The sequence below is a fragment of the Ammospiza caudacuta genome, chromosome 2, assembly GCF_027887145.1.
Source record: "Ammospiza caudacuta isolate bAmmCau1 chromosome 2, bAmmCau1.pri, whole genome shotgun sequence".
Taxonomy (NCBI): domain Eukaryota; kingdom Metazoa; phylum Chordata; class Aves; order Passeriformes; family Passerellidae; genus Ammospiza; species Ammospiza caudacuta.
In genome coordinates this window covers 90237364-90259096 of record NC_080594.1, presented here as the reverse complement: position 1 = coordinate 90259096, position 21733 = coordinate 90237364, and the positions used below count along the sequence as shown (strand labels likewise).

The 21733-nt window shown below is 42.9% G+C and overlaps 1 protein-coding gene across 1 annotated transcript in view; it reads left to right on the top strand.

Annotated features, from left to right (window-relative positions):
- AFF3 (ALF transcription elongation factor 3) overlaps nucleotides 1–21733 on the top strand; it is a 266456-nt gene that overhangs the window by 184734 nt on the left and 59989 nt on the right. The window contains exon 9 of the mRNA XM_058825605.1: nucleotides 11402–11442. Within this exon, the coding sequence (XP_058681588.1) occupies nucleotides 11402–11442 (41 nt within the window). The remainder of the gene's footprint in view (nucleotides 1–11401; nucleotides 11443–21733) is intronic.

Below are 21733 nucleotides of genomic sequence, written 5' to 3'. Positions count from 1 at the left end.
GACTCATTAAAGAAGTCCAGTTTCTCAAAGAGCTGAAGGTGAGCAGTACATAAGCTAGGAAGCTTTTAATTTTGCTGATTTCTAAATGGGGAAGTTCAGGGGAAAAACTTTGAAAACTTTGGAGGAGGTTTTGCATTGAAGTCTGAAATTGCCGAGCAGCAAATGGGAAGTTTCTGAAGTGGTGCAAAGGGGGACAGGTGCTTCTGTGCTCCCAGGGCTGGCGTTTGGAGTGCTGTGACCAAACCAAGGAATGTGAGCCATGGATGAGGGAGGCCAAATGCAAGACAGAGGCATGATTAAAAGCTTTGAGACTGCAGTGGGCAAAGCATTCCCAGCCCTTCCCTCAACACCAGCAATTAAGGTATTGAGATTCACAGACGCAGGAGAAGCCAAAGAGGCTGGGTTTGAGCTGAGTACATGTGCACCCACAGTAATTATATTATCCACACATATTAGTCTCGTAATTTTAATTACATAAATGTATTTTTCCTCTTTAATGAGCATAGTTTATCCATTTAAACTGATCGTTTCAATTTTACAGGCAGTGATCATAGGATCTAATATGCAGAGAGAAAATTTCTTGTTGGCATATTTTACACCACACAGATTGAAGAAAATATACTTTTTAATCCTCAATCAATATCTGAAGAGCATGCAATTAGCAGATACCAAGGTAGTTAACATAAATCTGCAAGTTAAAGAGCCAATTCATTCTGATTTATAACACATAAAGTAATAATTTCATCATCATCTCTCCTAGAAAGCATCTGAAGCTTTGTAGCATGAAGATGTCAAAATTGTACTTAAGATTGTTCAGACTACTGAATTGTAGTGGTTATTGCCTTTTGGCTCTTTGAAGTGTGGCACAGCACATGAAACAGTCCCCATTATAATAACCTGCTCTTCTCCGTAGAGGTCACTGGATAACTTAAATCAGTCTTGGGTGAAATATTAAAAGGAGATTTTCAATTGTAATGTGAACAATTCTGTTTCCCCCCCCTCACATGTCCTTTAAAAACATGAACATTTTGTAATAGAAAATAATTCCTTTAAAGGGAGAAAGATCCCTGGCATCATTTGTGCAATTCATGTCAATCAATAACCAAATAAATTAGCTGACTGGTACACATACATGGAATAATAATCTAACATATTTTTGCAGCCCAAGTCTGCTTCCTCATATGCATTTTTTTTGCACAGGATCAGGTTGGTTGCCGCTGAAGTTTTGTGGCTGTGAAAATTTATTACCCACAGAGTCAATCTGCATTCTGGCTGCCAAGTCTGAATAAATAGAGTCATTGTGCTTGTCTGGAATATGTAACCAAAGTTCATCGAGTCAGCTTGACTTTCACATCCCACGAGATTCATAAAAGCCAACACCCTGGTATGTGCTCTTGATTCCTGCCAAAATTTTCTAAAATTGTATAAACAGAAGTTGAAGAAGCGATCAGAACACACTCCCAGGGACATGGCTCTGCACTCTAGCCCTGGCTGGTCTCGAAAGGGAAGACACAAGATTTTTCTTTTCAAAGAAAAAATAGTATGACTACTCTCCTGTGGCAGCAGGCAACCACAGAGTTTTAAGATGCCCCCCCCCCTTGCAGGGCGCACAGGGAGGCAGCAATCAATCCTCCCACGTTCCTTCATTTTGCTCATGTGTCCTGCACTGAAGGAGGAGATCAGGCAGCATTTGCCTGCAAGTGGCCACCTTCCTCAAGAGAGGACAAGGACAGACTGGTCCTGCGGGGTGTGAGCGGTGTAAGTGAAACCAGCCCCTCCGCAGGCAAGCCAAGAAGAACAGAAAGCCTTGTCATTTCACAGTAGACCTCAGGGGAAGAGCAGCCTCAGAAAGTTCACAGCTTTAGCACAGTAAAATGAAAGTCTTGTCAGCCTGATCTGGCTGGCCACTGGAGCCCCATAGGGTGCTGGAAGCCCACCCAGCTTGGTGCCTTCCTGGGCATCTTGGGGTTGCCTCCCACCCATGGCAGCCCAGGGACAGTCGGGGTGGGCTGCTGGCCCTGGAGGACTTGTCCATGCTTCAGCATCACCCTGCTCATGGGCCAGCCATAAAAACTGATGCTGATTTGAGTTACCCTAGTAGCTCCCATGGGAACACACCTGCCTACGTTTTGTTCCCATCATGTACGCGCTGAGGGTTACCAGGTGCATTGCTGGAAATGCATCCTTCTGGCAGGACTGTCTGCAGCACAGGCATTATGGACAGGCCAAATCTGTCACAACACTGCAACAGGACAAAAGTCCCTCTATGTGCTCAATGGCAATTGGTGTGGGACTTTTCCCTTTCACTTCTGGATATGGAGCAACAGTCAACAAAAGAAGAAAATCATACTGAAATGAACAGTCACATATCTACCTTCTCCCCAAAGAAATGATTCTTAGTAGAGTCATTATAAACAGTACTTCTGCATATGAAATGTAATATTTCAGCTAATTTGAAGCCATTTGTAATGAATTGTGAAACAAATTGATAAAGGAGCAAAGCTTTCTTTCTGTAGACCTCTTAGGAGAGCACTTTCCAAAGTGAAAGATTAACTGAGCAGAGCCCCAAGGCAGGAATATCTGGAGAGAAAAGTTTTATTGGGCAAATTGCAACACAACACTGCATAGCCCTGTTCATTGTTAGAACCATTTTAGACGGTGCTAATTGTCTTCACATATGCCATGTCCAAATATTTTAACCACATTTTGTAATTTTAGTGTTGTAATCCCTTTTATTCACCTTTTCATTGAGCAATATTTGATCCTTGATCAGAAAGGAAAATGAGTGAAAAAGGAGATGAGAACACTCAGGTCTGGAGAAAAAGCACAGAGCCTGCATCATTTCTGCAAATGAATTTCTCTCAAAAAAAAAAAGCCTTGACAAACTTGGAGGAAAATATCTTTCTGATGAGAATTTTTTCACTCCACTGAGCACAGAAAACTTATTTCATGAAGTCTGGCTATACACGAGTCTGACTGCAACCAAAACCACACAAATCAGAGATAAGCAAAAGTGGAAAAAATTAAGTTTTGGGTAAAGGAATGGCTGGAACCTCAGGTGTTTTTTTTTACTTAATCCAAGTGCTCTGTTCAGCCCCCTATCCCTATAATGTGAGTGTGTTTTCAGACTGGAGGAATAGGCAGTGTAACAGCCTTACTTAACTTGGGTAAGTCCATTATTTCCTGTGTATTAGAGAAGCAATTCTTTTGGTATCCAACTTAACTAGAATCTAGAGTAAGATTTAAGCCAGCTGAGCCAAGGTTTTTTGCAGTTTGCCAGCTCTGATTTTAAAATCTCCGTGACATCTAAATTTGCACTTCCACAAGGCATGACAAGAAGACCAAGATTGCCTCACTGAAACTGTCAGATGAAACAAAATAAGAGCTCAGTCTTGTCCTGCCAACTTGGCTCACATCACTGCCTATCTTACAAAATCAGATTCTATGGCTGGCAAGCAGGATCAAGCTCTAAATTTGAATGCCACCACTATAAATGACAGTGAAAAAAGTTAAAACCTGCTCAGATCTTGGACCTGCACAAAATTTGGGGACATTTGAAGATGGCACTTTGATCTGCATGCTTCTTAGTAGCAAAACTCTGAAATAGACAGGAAATTAAATTTAAAGTGTAAGGGCATCTTCCTTGCCTCTTCATGTGGATGCTGTGACTAAGCTAAGTTTTAGCTTGGTAAATCTCCAAAGCCTGCCCTTTTCCACTCATATCACTTTTTTCCAAGACTTCTTTCTGTATCTGATGTAATATTCTTAACCCCATCTTCTTGAAATATTTTCTTAGAACTTTTTCCCCTTGTGAAGTAGAATTACTGCATCAACATCTGTTTTGACTGGCGTGGGAACGAATCCTACTGCAATCAATTCAGCAGTGTTGGCTAACTTGAGGCATAAGGAAGGATTAGATCCAACATTTCCAGGCTGGATTTTGCTTGTCCATGACTCTCATAAGCCTTCCAGGCTGTGCACTTTTCCTCCTGCTGCAGAGAGCCCCTACTGCAGCCAGACACTGTGCCTGAGCCTTGGTCCTGCTCAAGCCTGGCCACCAAGCTCTGTTTGCCCTCAGGCAAGCGCATTCCAGCATGCCTGCAAGAGAAGGGTTAAACAACCAGCAGTCACTAATAATTAGTGCTGTTTGTAACATCCCAGCTGTTAAAGGCTGTGTTTCTGTCACACGTGTGCGCACGCTCAGGCATGCACACACTCGCAGCCTCCCCAGGAGCTGCCTCTAGCTCCCTGCAAGGCAGAAGGTCAAGCTCACTTCTGTCCCCTTGGCCATTGAGCCTGGGCAGGGGTGATGCCAGCACCACCATCAGCATGAGGAGCTGTGTGAGGGAGATGTGGTGCACAGAGCGGGGAGACAGCAGAAATAGAGAGAGGCAGCTGAGAGCCTGTCAGAAAACAAAGTGAACACAAAAAGGGGAAAGAGATTAAGGGGAAAAAAATAATGAAGAAAATAAATTGTGGGGAGAAAGACATTATAAAGGGAGTAGAAACTATATTAGAACATGATGAGAAATAAGTAAAAAGATTCAGAAGCCAATCCATCAAAACTACCATTTAAGAAAAAGAGACTGAGGAACCATTGGAACCAATTTCTCCTGCATCTAGGATGGAAACTGCCTCCTCTGAAGTCAGTGAGAGTTTAACCACTGGTTTCAATCAGCCTAGGATGTTACTCCTGTCTTCTTTTTTATTTCCTTGCACAATCCAAGCAAATACTTGGGTAGTAGCAAATGCATCACAGTTGATTGACATAGCATATTCCTGGGAAGTGTTACCACTATTTGGAGAATTTAAGTCTTTCCCTTATTTTCACATATTTGGACTTCTCAAAAAAAAATCTACTTTAATTTCTGAGCTTTCATACTTCCTAATAAATCTTTTAAAGCCCATGGCACAACACTGACAATTCTTGTCTGCAATAGCCTAAAGTGCAAGCAGCACTTCAACCAAGTTACTTTTTCCTGGATAAGGAGACTACTTCTGTTGAGACAGAAGGGGTTTTCCAAGGTGACTGCTGCTTTGTTTGCAATGACTGAGACCTTCCTAACACTGGCATTGGAAATTAACCATTTTATTAATGTAAAATAACAAGGATTTTTCTTCTGCTCATCTCCACTGGAAAAGATTAAAGTTAGCTCATCTGTGTTGCAACCTTGCTTGGTTTTTTTGGGGCTAGACTGCAGGAAAAATCTGAGCAGATGCAGGACAGAAGACTCAGCATTTACAGATTTATAAAATTCTCTGTATGGTTAATACCCATGCTGATTATACAGCAATTTAGAGATCCAAATCACTTTACAAGTATTAACTACTTAATACAATGCCCCTGAGAGGTATTTAGGTAGAGCTAAGCAAGAATTATTATCTCCCTAGAACTGACAGGGAGACTGTGACTGAGATGTGGCTTGTTTGAAGCCACACAGCAAGTCAGCTGCAAAGTCAGGATTAGCACTTGGGTCTTTCACTCCCAGGTGCCATGTCCAAGTCACTAGACTGTGTTGCCCCTGAAGATTAATAAGGATTAATGGGCAAAGCAGAGTAGAAAGAACAATGTATGCCAAGAATATAATAATAAAACTCCAGGGTGAAAAATTAATACTGAGGTGTTGAAAGGCCTCAGAGAAATCATGAAATCCAGAAGGAGTTTTACAGTTTCTTAAAAGATGTGGCTCTGATGATAACCAACTCCAAAATGGGAAGAAAGGAAGACCCTTTTAACTCTTACAGTCTGTAAATCTTAAATAAATATGAACCCGACAGTGAAAATCACATTCATACATTTATATTGCAAATTTACAGAGAAACACTCAAGCTGCAGTTTACAAGTGATTTTAAATCCCTCAGAAATCCACACTGGAAAGCAATCCTCAAGCAAAGCCCCTAGGAGCAGTGGGGAGTACAGAATGATGCAGTGAGAGAAGGCATGTCAGGAATCACTTATGATAAATTGCCTGACCTGATCTGCTTGAGCAACTTCCTGTGGCCACAAGATACTCCTGGGCATTTAACCAGAGCAAGTCTGTGGGTGCAGGAGGTTCCCATTACCTCTGTTTTCAGCCCTGATGAGCAGCTCTGCACTCTTCAAGGAGAACGCTGAAAACTGGAGAGGATTTCAAGACATGGGAGAAAGATGCTTAACACATTGGGAGAACATGGCTTGGAGTGAAAGATACCCACAGGATGAGCTGAGCCTGTCCAGAGCAGGGCTGCTGCAGGACCACAGCCTGGAAACACCTGGGCAGGGAGGGAGAGGAGCTGGGAGGCTGCAGGGCAGCTCTGTCTCACAGGCACAGGTCTAACTTCCAGCACAATGAGGTGTTTATAAACTCATCTTAGCATGGAAGGTGGAAAACTCTGCTTGTGGTTCACAATAAGAGAATTATCCAGAAGTTTTGCTCTGGGTCCACAACAGCACCCAGGTTTGAAGCAGAAAAAAAAAACCCACTCTGTTGAGTCCCATCACCCAAACTGCGCCATGCAATCAGGTTGTGCCCTTGACAAAAATTTCTTCCTGGCTTCACTGGCTTTAGAATAAACTTCATTTAAGCTAAAAACAAACAAAACCTTTAGAAATGAAAACAGAATCAATGTGGAAGACATGTGAAGAGTGAAATGTGAAAGAAGACAGATATAAAAGTGTTTTTCCTGGTTTGGTTCCCAAATGGCAGTATATAGTAATGACATCTTTCCTTAACCCTGGCTTGGAAAAAGTGTGTCTACAGCTCATTAACTGCAGTCCAATACAGGGCGACATCCAGCACTCTGGGTGGTTGCTAATATGAGAGCTGCTGACTTAGAGCATAAATGGTTCACTGCACAGCTCCAGGGCAGCACCTACCACCCAGGGAAGACAAACAAGATGGTCTGGAAGCTGTGCAATTTGCTCATGCACAGGCAGCATGTCCCCAAAGAAATGGTTCAAACTCTCACCACGTGTACACCTGTGCCATCTCAGGGACGTCTCTGCTGTAGCTCGTGTAACTCCATACAATCGCTATAACTGAGCTCTCTCACAAAAACAACACTTAATCCACAGGACAGGCAAAATGGAAAGCAAAATGCCTGAATCTGCCAACAGCCAGTTTATTGGCTTTTATTTGCCAAAGGTTGCTGTGGGTGAGGTATAGGAAAATGCATCTACAGTCAGCCCGCAGTGCCTCCAAGACAGTCTTCCAAGCCCTGCAGAACATACTTCAGTAGTTTTCATTTGTTTCTTATCCAAAAATGCCTGTGAGCCCAGCAGTTTATGAAGCAATCCTTTTGCAACAAATTAAAAAAAAGAGGGATTTCTGGGGAACCCTCTTAACACTCCTATATCTCCATCTCAATAGCTGTATTCAACCCGTTCTGCTCACTGCTCAGTCCCAATTACAATGAGCTAGCTCACTGCTCAGTCCCAATTACAATAAAAGTATTTAATTTCCTCTCTGATTTCCCTTCAACAACAGATTGCAACTTGTCACACTTCAAGCTAATTTTGGTAGCTCGTTTAACACACACTGAAACCTAAATATGTTCCCAAGTTCTGGCTCATTGCAATAAAGGATGGAGAAAGGAGATGAAATCTCTGGAGGCTAAGAACCCGACCATGATTACTGCTGGCTGAAAACTTGTTTTGTCCCAGTAGTCTTGGGTGCAGCTAGAATATTCCATGAATGATTAATAGACTATCGACAGATCAATGAAGATCTGCCCTAAATGTATCTGAACCAACTCAGCTGGGGATCAAAGAAGTCTAACCAGCCACTGTCCTGCAATTTGCAATTCTTGATGTAGTGAAACAGCATAATTCATACTCACTTACTGTGGCTGGTTTCTCTAGCTCAAGTACCTGAGACATCTGAGTGATTGGTTTTTTCCCTTCCCTGCTTCCTACTCAGCATTTAAGTTACTATGTGGTGAGTTGGCCTCCAATATCCATGTTCATATTGAGGAGAATCTTCCTCCATTTAGTAACCCCACTGATTCTAAGAACTGAAAATTCAAGATTATGTTCCTTGCTAGTGAACACATTCTACCACTTATCAAGAGAATATTAAGCTTCCCATAAAGCACTTTTTAGTGCCAAGTCTTGGAGATATTTAAATTCTGTCAGCAATATCAAAATTATTTCTTACCCCAAATTTCTATAACCAGCATAGTAACCTACTTCCAGGAATAATAAAGACTGTAGAACATATTCTCAGATTTCTTGATGGATGATGAGTTGGCCTCAGTAAAGTTGTTAACGATGTAAAATAAAATGCAAATTAAATAGCGCAATCAAAATGTAGCTATTAAAAAAATAGTCATGCAGGCATTATATGATACTAAGTACCACCCCTTTGCTTACATTGTTAGATAGATAATACCAGCATATTAAAAATATAATAAATCACAAAAAACTGTTTCTATAGCTGTGAGTTCCTCAAACTATGGGTCATAACCCTCCATGGGGATTCCTGAATGAGTTTGAATGGGATCACAAACTGTTAGCAAGAAGATGAGGGCAGATATTTTCCCCTAAATTGAGTAGCCCAGTCCTGTGGCAAGGAGGGGAACAGGAGAGCAGACTGTAATTAGTGGCTGCAAGTATTTATACTTGCTAGGGAACTGCTAACTACCTTTAATTACAACATCTCACTTTCTCCAGGAGAGGGGAGCAATATAGACTAGAATTAAAATTGCTGGATAGTTGCTAACTGCCTTTCATTGCAGGCAATAGATCTGTTTCTCCAGGGAGGAAGAATAAACTTGTGACTGGATCTTATTCCCCATCATTTAGAAATGGGGCCATTACCAACTCAGGGGGTCACACAAATATGCAGTCCAACACAGTTGTATTTCCAGCCTGTCTAAGAAAGAAATCAATAGTCTCATTTAGAGAATGTGTGACCGCCAGACGAAGACTGAGGTGCCCCATGCAATCTGCATTGCACCTCAGTGAAGAAGGATGTTTATTAAAGGACTTTAAATGAGAGAGTAATTGAAAAAGTAGAATCATCTCACTGAAACACACTTGTACGTTTCTTTCTGTGTCCCTGCCTGTCATCTGAACCCACTCCAGAAGGGAGTGGAAGCAGTGCCAGGTGGAAGTGACCTTACTGGTGGTCATGATCTAATGTCAGCAGCAAAGGTCTCCACTCCTCCCCCAGTGCTGTTCATATTCCCACACTGCACCCTGTGATGTCACATCCTCTCCCAGGGGAAGCAGCTCAGAAAAGGGATCTAGCTTAGAAATAACATAGGAGAAAAAAAAAAAATAAATAAATAAAAGAAGGAAAATTGTTATTTTTTGATTGGATCAGTTTTCTAACCTGCTGTATTGCACAGCCACATGAGCACCTGTGGCGGCCTGAGCCAAGAGTGGGAAACATGAGATGTGTCTTGAACAGCACTGCCATGTAGTGGCTGTGTGAGATGGAAAGACTGGCCCTGGCTGACGTGGGAGGAAAAAAAGAGGTGACCTGAATGCTGTCTACACAACTTGGCCATGGAAAATGGCTCAGATAGTGAGAGAAGCTCCTGAGTTTTGCAGACAATGATGCAATGTAGTGCAGGCCTCAGCACTGAAGCTGGGCAGCTTGAAATTCGAACTGGTCTTAGCCTCCTGCTAGTGGGAGTGATTAGGCATGGGAGCACAGGAACCCCTGTGGGCCCTGGGTGTTTAAAAAGAGTTTAAGCTATAAGTCATTCTAAAACCTAAGATTTGAGTATCCTCTGAATTTGAACTTACGAGAATGTGTGACATTGTCCTAACAAACCCCTTGCAGAGGAGAGAGGAAAAATGATGCCACCCCATGGGACTGGAGAGTGGCTGCACACTCTTTAAAGCCTATAGCCAGTGGCATGGATAGTTTTGTATACAAGAGCATGGAAATAGTAAGACCTCCTGGAAACAGTGAAAAATACTAGACTTGCCATATTATTTTCCTAACACTAAAAACAATATGTCCATGCCGTGATAAAACTCCCACTGAGCTGCTGAGACCTTCCAACCCTTCCAACAGGTTCTCTACCCACTGCAGAAAGTCAACACTGAGGAAAAACTCTCGTGTGGGCCATGCCACTGTGTCTTCTGCCAATCTGGTGGGTGATACACATCAAACTACACCTCCCCAGAAACCCAGCGGGCACAAGTTATTCCAGAAAGTCCCAAGAGAAGAAATCCTGCTTCTAGAATCAAGTGGAAACTCTTCCCACTCTTGGCAGATCTTCAGGCATCCATTCAAGGGATCATTTCATATCTTTCTGTGAAATACAATATAACTGCAGCCACAAGTCAGGTTTTCTCAAGTTGTTATTTGCAATTTGTCAGCAGCATTTTTGCCAAGCCAGAAGGGTTACATCCATACTCTCTGGTGCTGAGCAGGATGCCTGTAAGTCAGCTAACTTGTTTGGAAATAGGGATGGTGGCCCCAGCAGGCTGCTAAGACAGGAAGAACAGTTTCAAAACATATTTACTGGTAACTGCAATGAGAAAATAAACTTTAATTTCCCTTCCCCTTGACTGTCTGTACTGCTTAGCTCTGTGCCATGTGAGGCACTGCCTGGACAGGTGCAGCTGAGGATAGGTCACTCTGGGCATGTCCAAGTGGAATGGAGTCTTTAAGGCAGATTTTCAAAACATTATGGATTTCATCTTTGCTTAGCAGCTGATTACTGTGCCAAAGCCATGAATCATCACTTGAAATGATTGAAGGAGGGGGAAAAATAAAATTATAATATTAGTAAAGTGGCAGACTAGCTCAGGGATATGCTTTGCAGTCCTATTAAACTTGAGAGGCTACAGTTTCCATTCCCAGACCTGGTGCTTAACACAAGAACCATGTTTCCCCACCGCATCCAAAGAGTTGTACTAGGCAAAAACTGAAGCTCAAACCAGCAAAAGGTCAACCCTGTACTGTGGAGGCAAATGCTGCCAGCAGATCAACATGGCAGTGTTCATGAAAAGCCTGCAGCAGCTCTGGCAAGCTTGGCAAAATTTATAATTCATCGCAGAGGAACCAAATATGTGATGTTTGTTTCTGTGGAAGAATGGGAGGAGACTAATGGTAAAGGAGAAGGAGTGGGAGTGCTGAAGCGGGGAACGGGAAAAGCAGAAAACCAAGCCCTGGCGAGTTTTCAGGGACCTACAGAAAAAAATTGTCTAAATAGAGCAGTTCAGACCTCAAATACTGTGCGGTGCTTGGACAATCTTCTGGGGTCTGGCATTTTAAACAAAGTGTTCTTACATTTACTAGGCTGGAATGTCCATTTGACTATAGACTCTCTGCTACTTTGCTCGTACTTTAACATTTTGGACATGTGACAAAAATGTGTGTAATGCATTTTTTAAAGTGTTGATTGTGCTCGTAATTTTCAAGTCAGAATATAAAATAAACATCTCTGCCCTTTCTTCCAGCAGGCAGCACAGAGATCTGCTCTCCGCGTTCTATCTGACAGGTACATTTTGTCATTTTTATGAACTATAAATTGCTTTATGAAACGTTGAGCCCTATTTATTGTGGCATATAACTCATAATCGGATTTTGTCCCCAAAGTATCTGTGGACTGGGATGTTAAACATTTTGCATGCTTGGATTTGTCATGCATGTGTAGAGTTTATTACTGCAAAAATCACAGTCTTGTTGTATTTCATACAGAGTATGCAGAATCCCTTGTTGTGATACCAAACGAGAGATAAGAAACTTACTGGAGAAGGCATGAATGATGCAGTAAATTCTGAGCTTTAGAGTTTGCTGAGATATATCTGAGCTCATTTCTCAACAATAAGTACTTCATTTATTCCGAGATGTTCTCTTTTGACTTTTTCCAAATCCTTTCCCCGGGAATTACTCTTCCTTTGATGAGATTCTCTGTATGTTTTATGCACAAAAACAATGCCCTTTTTTACCCCTTAAGTTTTAAGAGATTGGTATTTTGGAGGAATTTAATTAATTTTTTCACTTCTTCTGGAACTGCAGCAGTGCTCCAGGCAGATAAGCAGGGGACCAAATCCTTAGTGTTCAGGTTTTACTCAGCTCTTTTTCAAGCAAAAAAATCCATTAACTTCAATGAGAAACTTGCCTGAGTGAGGAATTCGGGATTTGGGCCATAGTAAATGTTATAGTTGGGCTGTAGGTCTGCACAGGTATTTACCTTAAATGACTTTTATGAAAGAGGATTGATTGAAATATAAGGTAGCTTTCTAAGACGGTCCTGATTTCTTTTCCAGTTTTGGGAAAGGGGGTAGGGAAGGGGGAGGAGACACTGTACATTTTAGTGCCTGTGAAAAAGAACTAGCAGATTTACATTTTTCCACAAATGAGGTACTGTGTCATGCAGGCTGACACAGAGTAAATTTCCCCATGTCTTGTTGGCAGCCCCTTCTGCTCCGTCTGGCCCCCAGCCCCCCGCCTCCCTGGGAATAAGTGGTAATTGACTCTGGAAGCCAGCTCAGGCCAGGATTTCTCCAGAGCAGAGCCTGTCACTTAGGCTGAATTATATGTTGTGCATGGATGAATAACATTTCTCTCTGCTCGGAGGGTAAGACCGCCAAAATTATTGACCTTCCCTCTCCAAGTTTACAAACACTGTTTTGTTTAGAATTTTTTGCCCCGCTTTAAGGGGAAAAAAATTCAGAGTAAAATGTATGGGATGTGGGTGAAATTGCTGGCGCAGTTATAGGGCTCAGAAGTATTTGCTGTAACTGGAATGAATGCAAAAAGAAAGTGGAGTTGGAGTCAGCATTATGCCCCTCTCCCTGGAGGTGTGCAAGCTCACTGCCAAGGCAAAGCAGATGTTGCACTTGGTGGGGACAATACCGTGACCAAAGGAAACATGGGGATTTTTTTCACAGCATTCTCCCCCTGGGCCGCATGTGGAACATTCCTGCAGGAGTGGCCCTGGAGGTAATTAAACCCCAAATCCTGCAGTTTGATTTCTCTCTCCCTGGAAAGAAAAGTGCTGGTGATGGATAGATGTTCCCTACCCCCTCAGAGGTGGTGAGGTAGCTGGGTGCAGGCTGCCTTCATCCACAGAGCAGAAGGGCCTCAGTATTAATAGCCATCGTGGCTCAGATTTAGGATTTATGATCAAATATTTCCCTAACTGGCCCTAAAAGCGTGCTCAGGGACTACAGCTTTTCCAACCTGCTCTCTAGAAATTTGGCTGCCAGGGTACCCTCCTTCATCTTCTGGAGGGGGAGCTGGGAAGGCTGGGGGTGCACCCTGGGGGTTTGCCTCCCTGCCACCCATGACCTCACTTCAGCGAGCAAATGGGAGGGCAGGGGGCCAAAATCCCCCACTGTGACAGCAGTTTCTGTCTCTTCTTGGCTAGAGCAAGGATGCCTGTGATGCTGCTGCTCATTAGTTGTGTCCCAGCAGCAACTCAGAGCTCCCAGCCACACACCAGCACTTCCCAGCAATAAGGGAGATGGCAGCTTACTATAAAGCTTTCAGTAGTTTTGCCCTTTTTTTAAAAAATACTCTCCAGAAGTTCCTCTTGCAGTTCCTGCTTTCAGGTTCTGTTAAAGAGGTAACAGCTAAACTAAAAGATGAAGAAAGAAAACTAAACAAACATAAAAGAGAAAGTTTTTAAATCTAGCCATTGATTTCTGTAGTGTATCACATTCAGTCTTGTTGTCAGAATGACACAGTAACCCCCAGCAGATTTATGTGCAAACACAAAGATTAGTGACCCAGAAGCTTGACTGAAACAGCTTTTCTGCTTCCAGAAGACAGGTTGCTTTGCACATGCACTGACTGTTTTGTCAGCAAAGATGCACTGGCCCCATTAGCTTTTCATTCTCTCATGAAAAGCCCTCGGTGTTTATTCAGCACAGCTTGGTTTTAATTTTATTGTGCTCTTCAGTAAAGTGGTAAAACTATACAGATTACTCACTTTCTGGGACAGAGAAGAGCAGGAACTTAACTCATATACCTTAATGGTATAGAGCTGGTATACTTTCAATTGTCTCCTATATCCACTGCCTGAATAGCTTTCAAGTGAAGAAAAATGCCTGCAACTATAATATCCAGTGTGTTCTGTTGTTATTTAACAGTAAGCAGTGTGGTTAAGCCAGGTCTTAAATTTGCTTAATCCCACTGAGCTAAATAGATTTTATTATTGACTCCCATGGTTCCAAAACTCTGACCTTAAGGCTGAAGTTAAAAGCTAATTTTTTTTCCAGTCTGTTCCACTAACCCAGGAGAACTTGCTTGCTGGATACATTTGCAATGGAGAACGTCCAGCTGTAAATAACAGCTGTTTGCAATCCTACCCAAACACAACACTCATTATTATTCTTTTGTTCTTTTTAGGCTGAAAAGCCCATCATGAGGGAGACTGTACAGTACTTAATCCATGCATTAAATTTACTCACAGCTCATATTCATGTGCAAGATAAGATTTTCCATGAAGTAAAGATTTACAGTGGTCCTAGGGCACTTTTATTCCCCTGGCTGTTTTTAATTCTCTGTGCTGGAGTGTAGGCCAAGTGGGTCTGCTGAAGAGTTTTGGACACTTAGAGGAAAGTGGGGTACCACTGCTGAAGTTCCTCTCTGGCTGTAAAAAGGGAAAGGCAGGTCCTTTGCCAAGGGCTTGGGTGATACCTGGGAGATGTACTGACTTACAGCCACGATCTGATCTGCTCTCCTTTCTGTGTGCTTGTAGTGCAGGAGGCAGGCAGAACCCACAGCTCTGCCCATAAAAACCTCAGTGCAGGCTGTAAGGTACAGGCAGAGCTGAGCCCAGTCATCTCAGCAGCCATATGGCTGTGCTGGCAGCCCTGCCCTTCCCAGCTGATAAGCCCTGTAAAGAGTCCAGCTCAATAGCTTGCTCTCAGCCCCTCAGTGATACAAACATGTCCTGCAGACCTGTACTGTGAAGCATGGGCTGTGATAAACCTTTTAGATCTACCACCTCTTGCTGTTGACAGAGCAGGCATTTCAGCACTAGCATCCATTTGGCAGTGGAGACAAGCCCCATTCATGGTGGTTGGTGAGCTACACAGCCTGTCTTAACCTTCAGTCTGGGCAGGAGGAATATTGCACTTCCACGTAACCACGTTTCATCTGTCCATGTCTGATCACAGTTAGTACTCCAAAATGAGGGCTGTACCAGACATGAGCTGTTTTACCCTGATGGGACTGGCCAGTAGCATGCAGGATCCTGAAGGGCAAATGAATTTTCCCCCTTTCCCACTGGAGAAGTGAAGGGTTTGGGCAGCTGAGAAGCAGTGGAGCCTCACATCTGTGGGGAGAGACATTTGGAAGCAGAGGTGATGCTGCACTGCCTCTCATTGTTGCATGCAGGCATTTAGCACTCAGGTGCAAGAAAAATCAAAAAGGTTGACCTTGGGCAACCCAGTCCCTTGCCCTGATATTGTAAGCAGACACAGAATTGGTGATTAGTCCAGCAGGATGTGTAGCACAGCTCTTCTTCAGACAAAGCCACAAGGAGACACGCTATTTGTGTTAGGAGGCCTGGAGAGGCACTGCCTGTGAAATATTAAAAAAACAATAAGAGGCAATTTAGATTTTTTAATAGATCACTTAAGGCAGGCAAGACAGCTGTCCAAGCAGCCTTAAAACTTTTTGTGAAAAGAGACAAAGTTTTCTTGTTCTCAGGTATGTGCTTCAGCTGTGATTATGCAAAGCAGTTAAACTTGTGATACCCTGAAGTGAGTAAAGAGTCCAGTGACAGCTAGCAAAAACACTCATGTGCTTCATGTCACTCACACACTTAATGTTTGTGTTGGAATGATGTTTTTGATAACATCGCCTTTCACACCATGAGAGCTCTCCACACCAGAAGCTACATGGTCAGTGTACCAATGAGTGACTCAGCTAGCTGGCTGGCCAGAAAGCTTCATGTGGCAGCATTGTGCAATCAGGGACAGCCCAGGGGAAGACTTGGCTTGGGACAGGTGACCTGGAACCTGGCAGAGAGTGACGGAACTGAGATCACAGCTCCACGGGAGTCAACAGTTGGCCAGAGAAAAGGGTACAAGCACAGGACTCGCTGCCACAGCCAGGCATGCAGCTCTCAGCATTAGCACACTGCTTACACTTTCTGGGTTATCTTTGAGAGTAAAAAGAGATTACCACTGAGAGGGGAATATATGGATTTATCATTTGTGTCTTGCATGAAAGCTTGGCTGTTTGGAGATGCTGGTGTCTCACACTTGCACCCTCCCTGGCCCCTGCCCCAGTACAGGGTAGCAAATGGCAGCTGCTCCTTGGAATGGTCTGGACTTTCTCAGTCCTGCTAGTTACAGACTGTGAAGGTGGAAGAGTAATGGTACCTATTGTATATGGGATAGTTTTTGCAGTAGTGGAAAATGTTGTCAATTAGTGAAAAGGGGCTTTAGAAGAAGAGCCTGTGTCAACAGCTTGGAGTGAAAAGAAATAGATAAAACTCTGTAAAACTCCTTCTATTTAATTTGTGAGCAAGACCTGTAGCACTCATCTTTTTGCTGATGGATGTTTTCTCATACCTTGAGTATTACTGGTGTTTATTTAGAACTGTTCTACCATAACACTAAAGATGTGATGTGGAGGTATTGTTGTGTGAGAAGGTGGAACAGAGCTGTCCCAGGGAAATGCAACAACTTTGAGCCCTACTAAATACTGGAATTCATTTGATGTTTAAAGACAGAAAAAGAAAAGTTTAGATGTATTTTTCTCTTCAAGGAAGTTATAGTGTTTTGCTATCATGACAGCCAAACATTTCCCACCTCCCTATGGGCAACCTCATGCATTTGCTCCCCAAAGATATCTGGGGGAACTCAGTCAGTTCTAGTTCTAGAAATATCTGCATTTTGAAAAATATCTATCTGCCAGAAGAAAAGTCTGACTAGTAATGTCTTACATATTTTCTTTGACTTCCTTGGTCTTTTAAGAAACAGTGTGAGCATGAATGTAGAAAGTAAAGAGGCAAGGTGTAGGTCTGTGGTCTTTCATATATTTAATAAGGAGAAAACAGGTCCCATTGCTGGCTGGCAGCATGAAGAATATGCAAAGTGCTATTGGGAAGAAGAGTGTATATGTGTGCAGCATATGAAGTGCCTCAGCATATGATTAACCTCGCTGGGTATGTAGTAAATAGTAGATAACTGTGATCAAAAAAGTATTCGTGTGATTTATCAAACTGAGCAACTGTGCATTTTGCAGTGAAGCAGGAGGTCAATCCTGAAATCTAGGGCAAGTAGAGCAATAGGAAATTGCAGGGACTAAGAAGTTAATCATACTGTTGGACTGCTTCCATCTGGTTTTGAAAGATGGAGCCAGTGCAGTGCTAGCGAGGACGCTTCACGGCAACAGATCAGGAATTAATTTTTTTCAGCAAATCTTCAGCTATCATTTGTGGTAACACAGGCTTATAAAAATGTAATTTAATTTCTTTGGAATAAATCAAATAGGACAAGAAGCATGAGAGTGGTTTTTTAATGCGTGTGTCTGAGGCAAAAAATAAAAAGTGTGAGTATTAGAACAGCAACAATCCAAGAGGAAAGAAACATTAACAATATAAAACCTGGAAGGCATATATGGCCATCCAGTTAAATTGTGCACATAATTTTCTTTGAAAAATCAGTTCACAGTTGGGAAACTTCTACATTTTTATGACCCTTGGAGGCATAATCTTGTCTAACCTGTCTGTCCATCTTCATAAATGTGGATCAAAGGAGCTCTGACCTAATGTTTTGTGGAATTGATGCTCTGAACACCACTTAGATATATCATGAGTGCACAGCTATAGGCAGAAAGTTTGTTAATAAATTCTGTTTACCTTATTATTGATACTACTTATGATATTTCAGTGAGGTTTGAACATCTGGACAATAAAAGTCCTTGTAGGCAATGAAGATGTTGTAAAACAAAAGGGATTTTAACCCTGATAGTAATTCTGGTAGCTAAAACTTGCTTTCTTCAAACAGGTGGGAGAACAGCTGATAACATTATGCCTTTCTTATTTCAGCAGTGGGATAAGAGAACAGAGAGCCCCATACTAGGAGTAACATGTTGTGTTATTTTTAGGGCTAGGCTGCAAAAAGTGAAATGTTATAAATACATTTGTATCTATTTCCTGGCAGTCTGATGAAAGAGAGCTCAGGTTTACACAGCACCAAAAGCAGGAAACCAGCGGCCGCTCTGTTCACACAAATCACCACTTTCATTACCACTTCATTTTGAGAAAAGGTGAAAATTCATAGCAAGCAGCAGCCCCTCAGCCTGGTCCAGTTACATGACACGAGTTTGGGGTTTTTGACTCCTGTGTGCCTGTGAGTCGCATCCTTGCTGTAGCTCGGGGAGTCTCCAGAGCAGGTGCTGCAATGCAAAGCAGAAATCTCAGTTCCCTGTGAGTGAGGCAGCAGTCCATGCAGCAGATGGAAGGAGATCCCTCCTTCAAGCTTTAATCGTCCAGTAATCAGCCAGGCACAACAGGGCTTTCTGGCACCAGCCCCATAGATGATGGCATGCTTGCTCCAGTCAGTTTTTCCTGCCTTCCTGCAAAGATGGTTTAGAAATCTCAGCTAAATTTCTGGGTTTGCCTTTGCCACTGGTAAGGCTATCTGCCTTCTGTCCTCTGTAGTTTTTAATTTTGGATTCAAGAGCATTTTCCCCTTGCCCTTGCTTTTGTTCTGACCCTGGCAACAATGGAGGCAGAAAGGAAAGGGGAGACTGGCTTGCTCAGGGGAGAACAGTCAGGGTCTGCAGGAGGCCAATCCCATGAAAAAGACACACTTGTGCTCAGGACGGGCAAGGGATTCCTCAGAACAGTGTCTTTGTGGGGCCCCAGTAGGGACAACACTGTGCAACAAGTCTGTGCTTTGGCTGGCCCTTTGTTCTCTGAGGGGTGAAGAGGATACTGCACAGATGCAGAACTCTGTCCAGTTTCTTTGCAGGCAAAAAAAAAAAAAATAGCATGAGTTAGTACAAAGAATAAGGTACCCTGTGATTCTCCATGGGGATTAGTTGTGGCTGATCAGGCCTGAAATGCTCCTGAAAGGAGTCACATTGTTTGTGATCTGAGATACTTTGCTCCCCCATGCAGTCCCATCCAGGTGTCTCCTCCGTTTTTTCATGACTGCCTCCATTTTGATATAAGTTGCAGGAAAATTTTTATCCTTTCCTCTCTCTTGGAAAAGTATCGGATTTGATCTACCACTGAGGAATGGTTCATACTGTTCTAGGTTTCTTGCATTTCAGTGAATGGAAATGTGTGTTCTTTGAACAGCCTTATTCTCCCAAATAAAAACTGGAGCGTTTGTGAAATTAAACAAAGCTCTTATGGTGGAATAGCTTTTTACCACAGCTATGTCACATGTGCTGGTGGGAAGGTACAGCAGCAGTCCAGCAGGGCACAACTAGCTCCCCCAACACCCTCACTGGCAACCTGATGAGCAGGGAAAGTATTCAGGCTCTGGAACCATTGAAGCTTTTTTTGATGTAAAACTGAGGTCCAAAAATCTCAAATGGCTCATTTTCTGAAGTTACAAGGTTGGGTTTTTTTTGCTCGCTCAACATTTCCAGGGAGTCTGTCTGCTGACATTTTCTTTACAAATTACCAGACCAAACACTTTCTGCTTTATTTTTCATTATTATTGCTTTCTTTTGAGGTTCTGTTTCTGGGTAAGTTCAAAATTGGAGGGCTTTGTTCCAAACTAGAATGGCATGAAATTTCAAATTCCTTCTCCAAATGGAAGGCCTTCCTTTTCTCAAGGACTGTATTTATAGTAGGCTGCCCTTTTTGCAGTCAGAGAGGGGCCAGATCATATTATGACTGTTTGCTCTAATGTGTTTTTAACTGAGAAGTAAAATTACGCCTGGATTGAAACTGGACATAAAAAATTCTAAGTTCAGACACTGCATTTTTCTAACCTGGAAATTTTATAATTTTGAAAGACAGAAATAAATAGAAATTACTAAAATTAAATTAGGTATTTTTCCACAATGTATGACTTAAACATGACATATGCGATCTTTAACATGGTCTGCAATCTTCTTCCATTTTAGCCAAAAAGAAAGTTGTTTATTTTAAAGGTAGGTATTTTATATCCTAAAAAATTTACTTTGCATAGCAGTGTACCTTCTGTGTTAGATTGTTATCAAGATTTTAAAAGGTTTTTTCATTTTTGACGCAGGCACAGAACTCTTTTTCAGGCTGAAACACTACCTCTCACCCACACATTCACACAGAAGAGAATAGGCCCTTCTCTATGAAAATTTAGAAGCCAAATAATTCACAAGTACCTCTCACCTATTATTTACTGACACAATCAAACATAACTGCTCTAAATGAACAGTTTGTCAAATAAAATTAAAAACAACCAAAAACAACAACAAAAAACCCCCACAAAATCTAGGGAAGTGCGGGTAAAGAATCCCATTATTCTGATTTAACAGACAAAAATCCCCCCTCAAAAAGTCATAGAGACCTGCCAAGTAAATTTATTACTTTGCAATGATCCTTTAAGACCCTTTAATATGCTTTTTTTCTGCTGTGGCCCTGGTGTCGTGCATACCCAGGGAGGTTTGTGTTGTTTCATGCCCAGGCAGGCGATGCCAGCTGGCAGGGAAGGTGCTGCTTAGGGGACAGCTAGGCCCTAATTCCCAGCAGCCCTAAGGGACTCTGCTTGTCATTCCCATCATCCCCATCTTCCTTTTCTTCCTTCCTACGTTGCCTTTAGAGGGAGAAGAGGAAAACCAGACATGCAGCCTCTGTCACATGCACCTTCCCCTACGTGGCCTCAGATCTCCATGAGTTTGGCCATTTCCCGAGGCGACCTTGTCCCAGAACTTCTCTGTCTGCCCATCATGGACCCTTACTGTGTTTCTTGCTCAGGTTGCCCTTTCGCCGTTCCTCAAAACCACTGTGACCCCACTGGGGTGCCTGGATCCTCCCCTGGAGCCCCCATCTCCCACCAGTCTCCTCCAGCAACCCCAGGAGCCGAACCCCTCTGGTCTGCAGTGATGCCCAGTGCAGGGTACCCAGGCATCACCCACTGCTGAAAGCTTCATGTGGCCCCCATCATTGGAGGGGCACAGTGGAGAAACAGCTGTAGAGAGGACCAGCCCTGTTTTGCTTTGTTTGCAGCCCCACAGACACCTGAGGCAGGGTGGGGGCTGGCACTGCCACCCACCCAGCCAGGGCTGCCCTCGGCTGCCGGCCCACACTGGGACAGCCACGCCATCAGCGGGACAGGGGGGCTCTGTCTGCACCCTGAGCCTCTGCACTCAACTCCCCTCAGTAACCATCACTCTGCCCCGCTAATAATGCCCTCAAATACTGACTTCCTCAAGCCACTTCTTTTCAGGTCATGACGTCCCTTTTTCTACAATTTAATAAGCTTGATACTGACCATGTGGAGTTAAAGTGCCTTTGTAAATATTTGTATCTTCAGTATTATTTCTTTGATAGCAAACACTAGGACAATAATTCCCACATTAAAAAGGCTCTTGGGAAGGGTTTAGGAACTCTGGCCAGGCAAAAATAGTTGCCTGAAGGAAGAGGAAAAACCTTGGAGAATTACCAGACTCTTTTTTTAAATTTTGAGACAAATGGACTTTTCAAACTTTGCCCTGAAAAGAGATCTGGTCATGACCTACTATAAATCTCATATGGCCATTTAAAACCTCACAGTGCTCTGGTTAAACAGCATTGCACCAGACAAAACCTCCAGGGCATGGGGACATTGCTGCGGTTTTTCCCTTTCAAGCTTGTATATTGTCCCCATAACATATTGCCAATG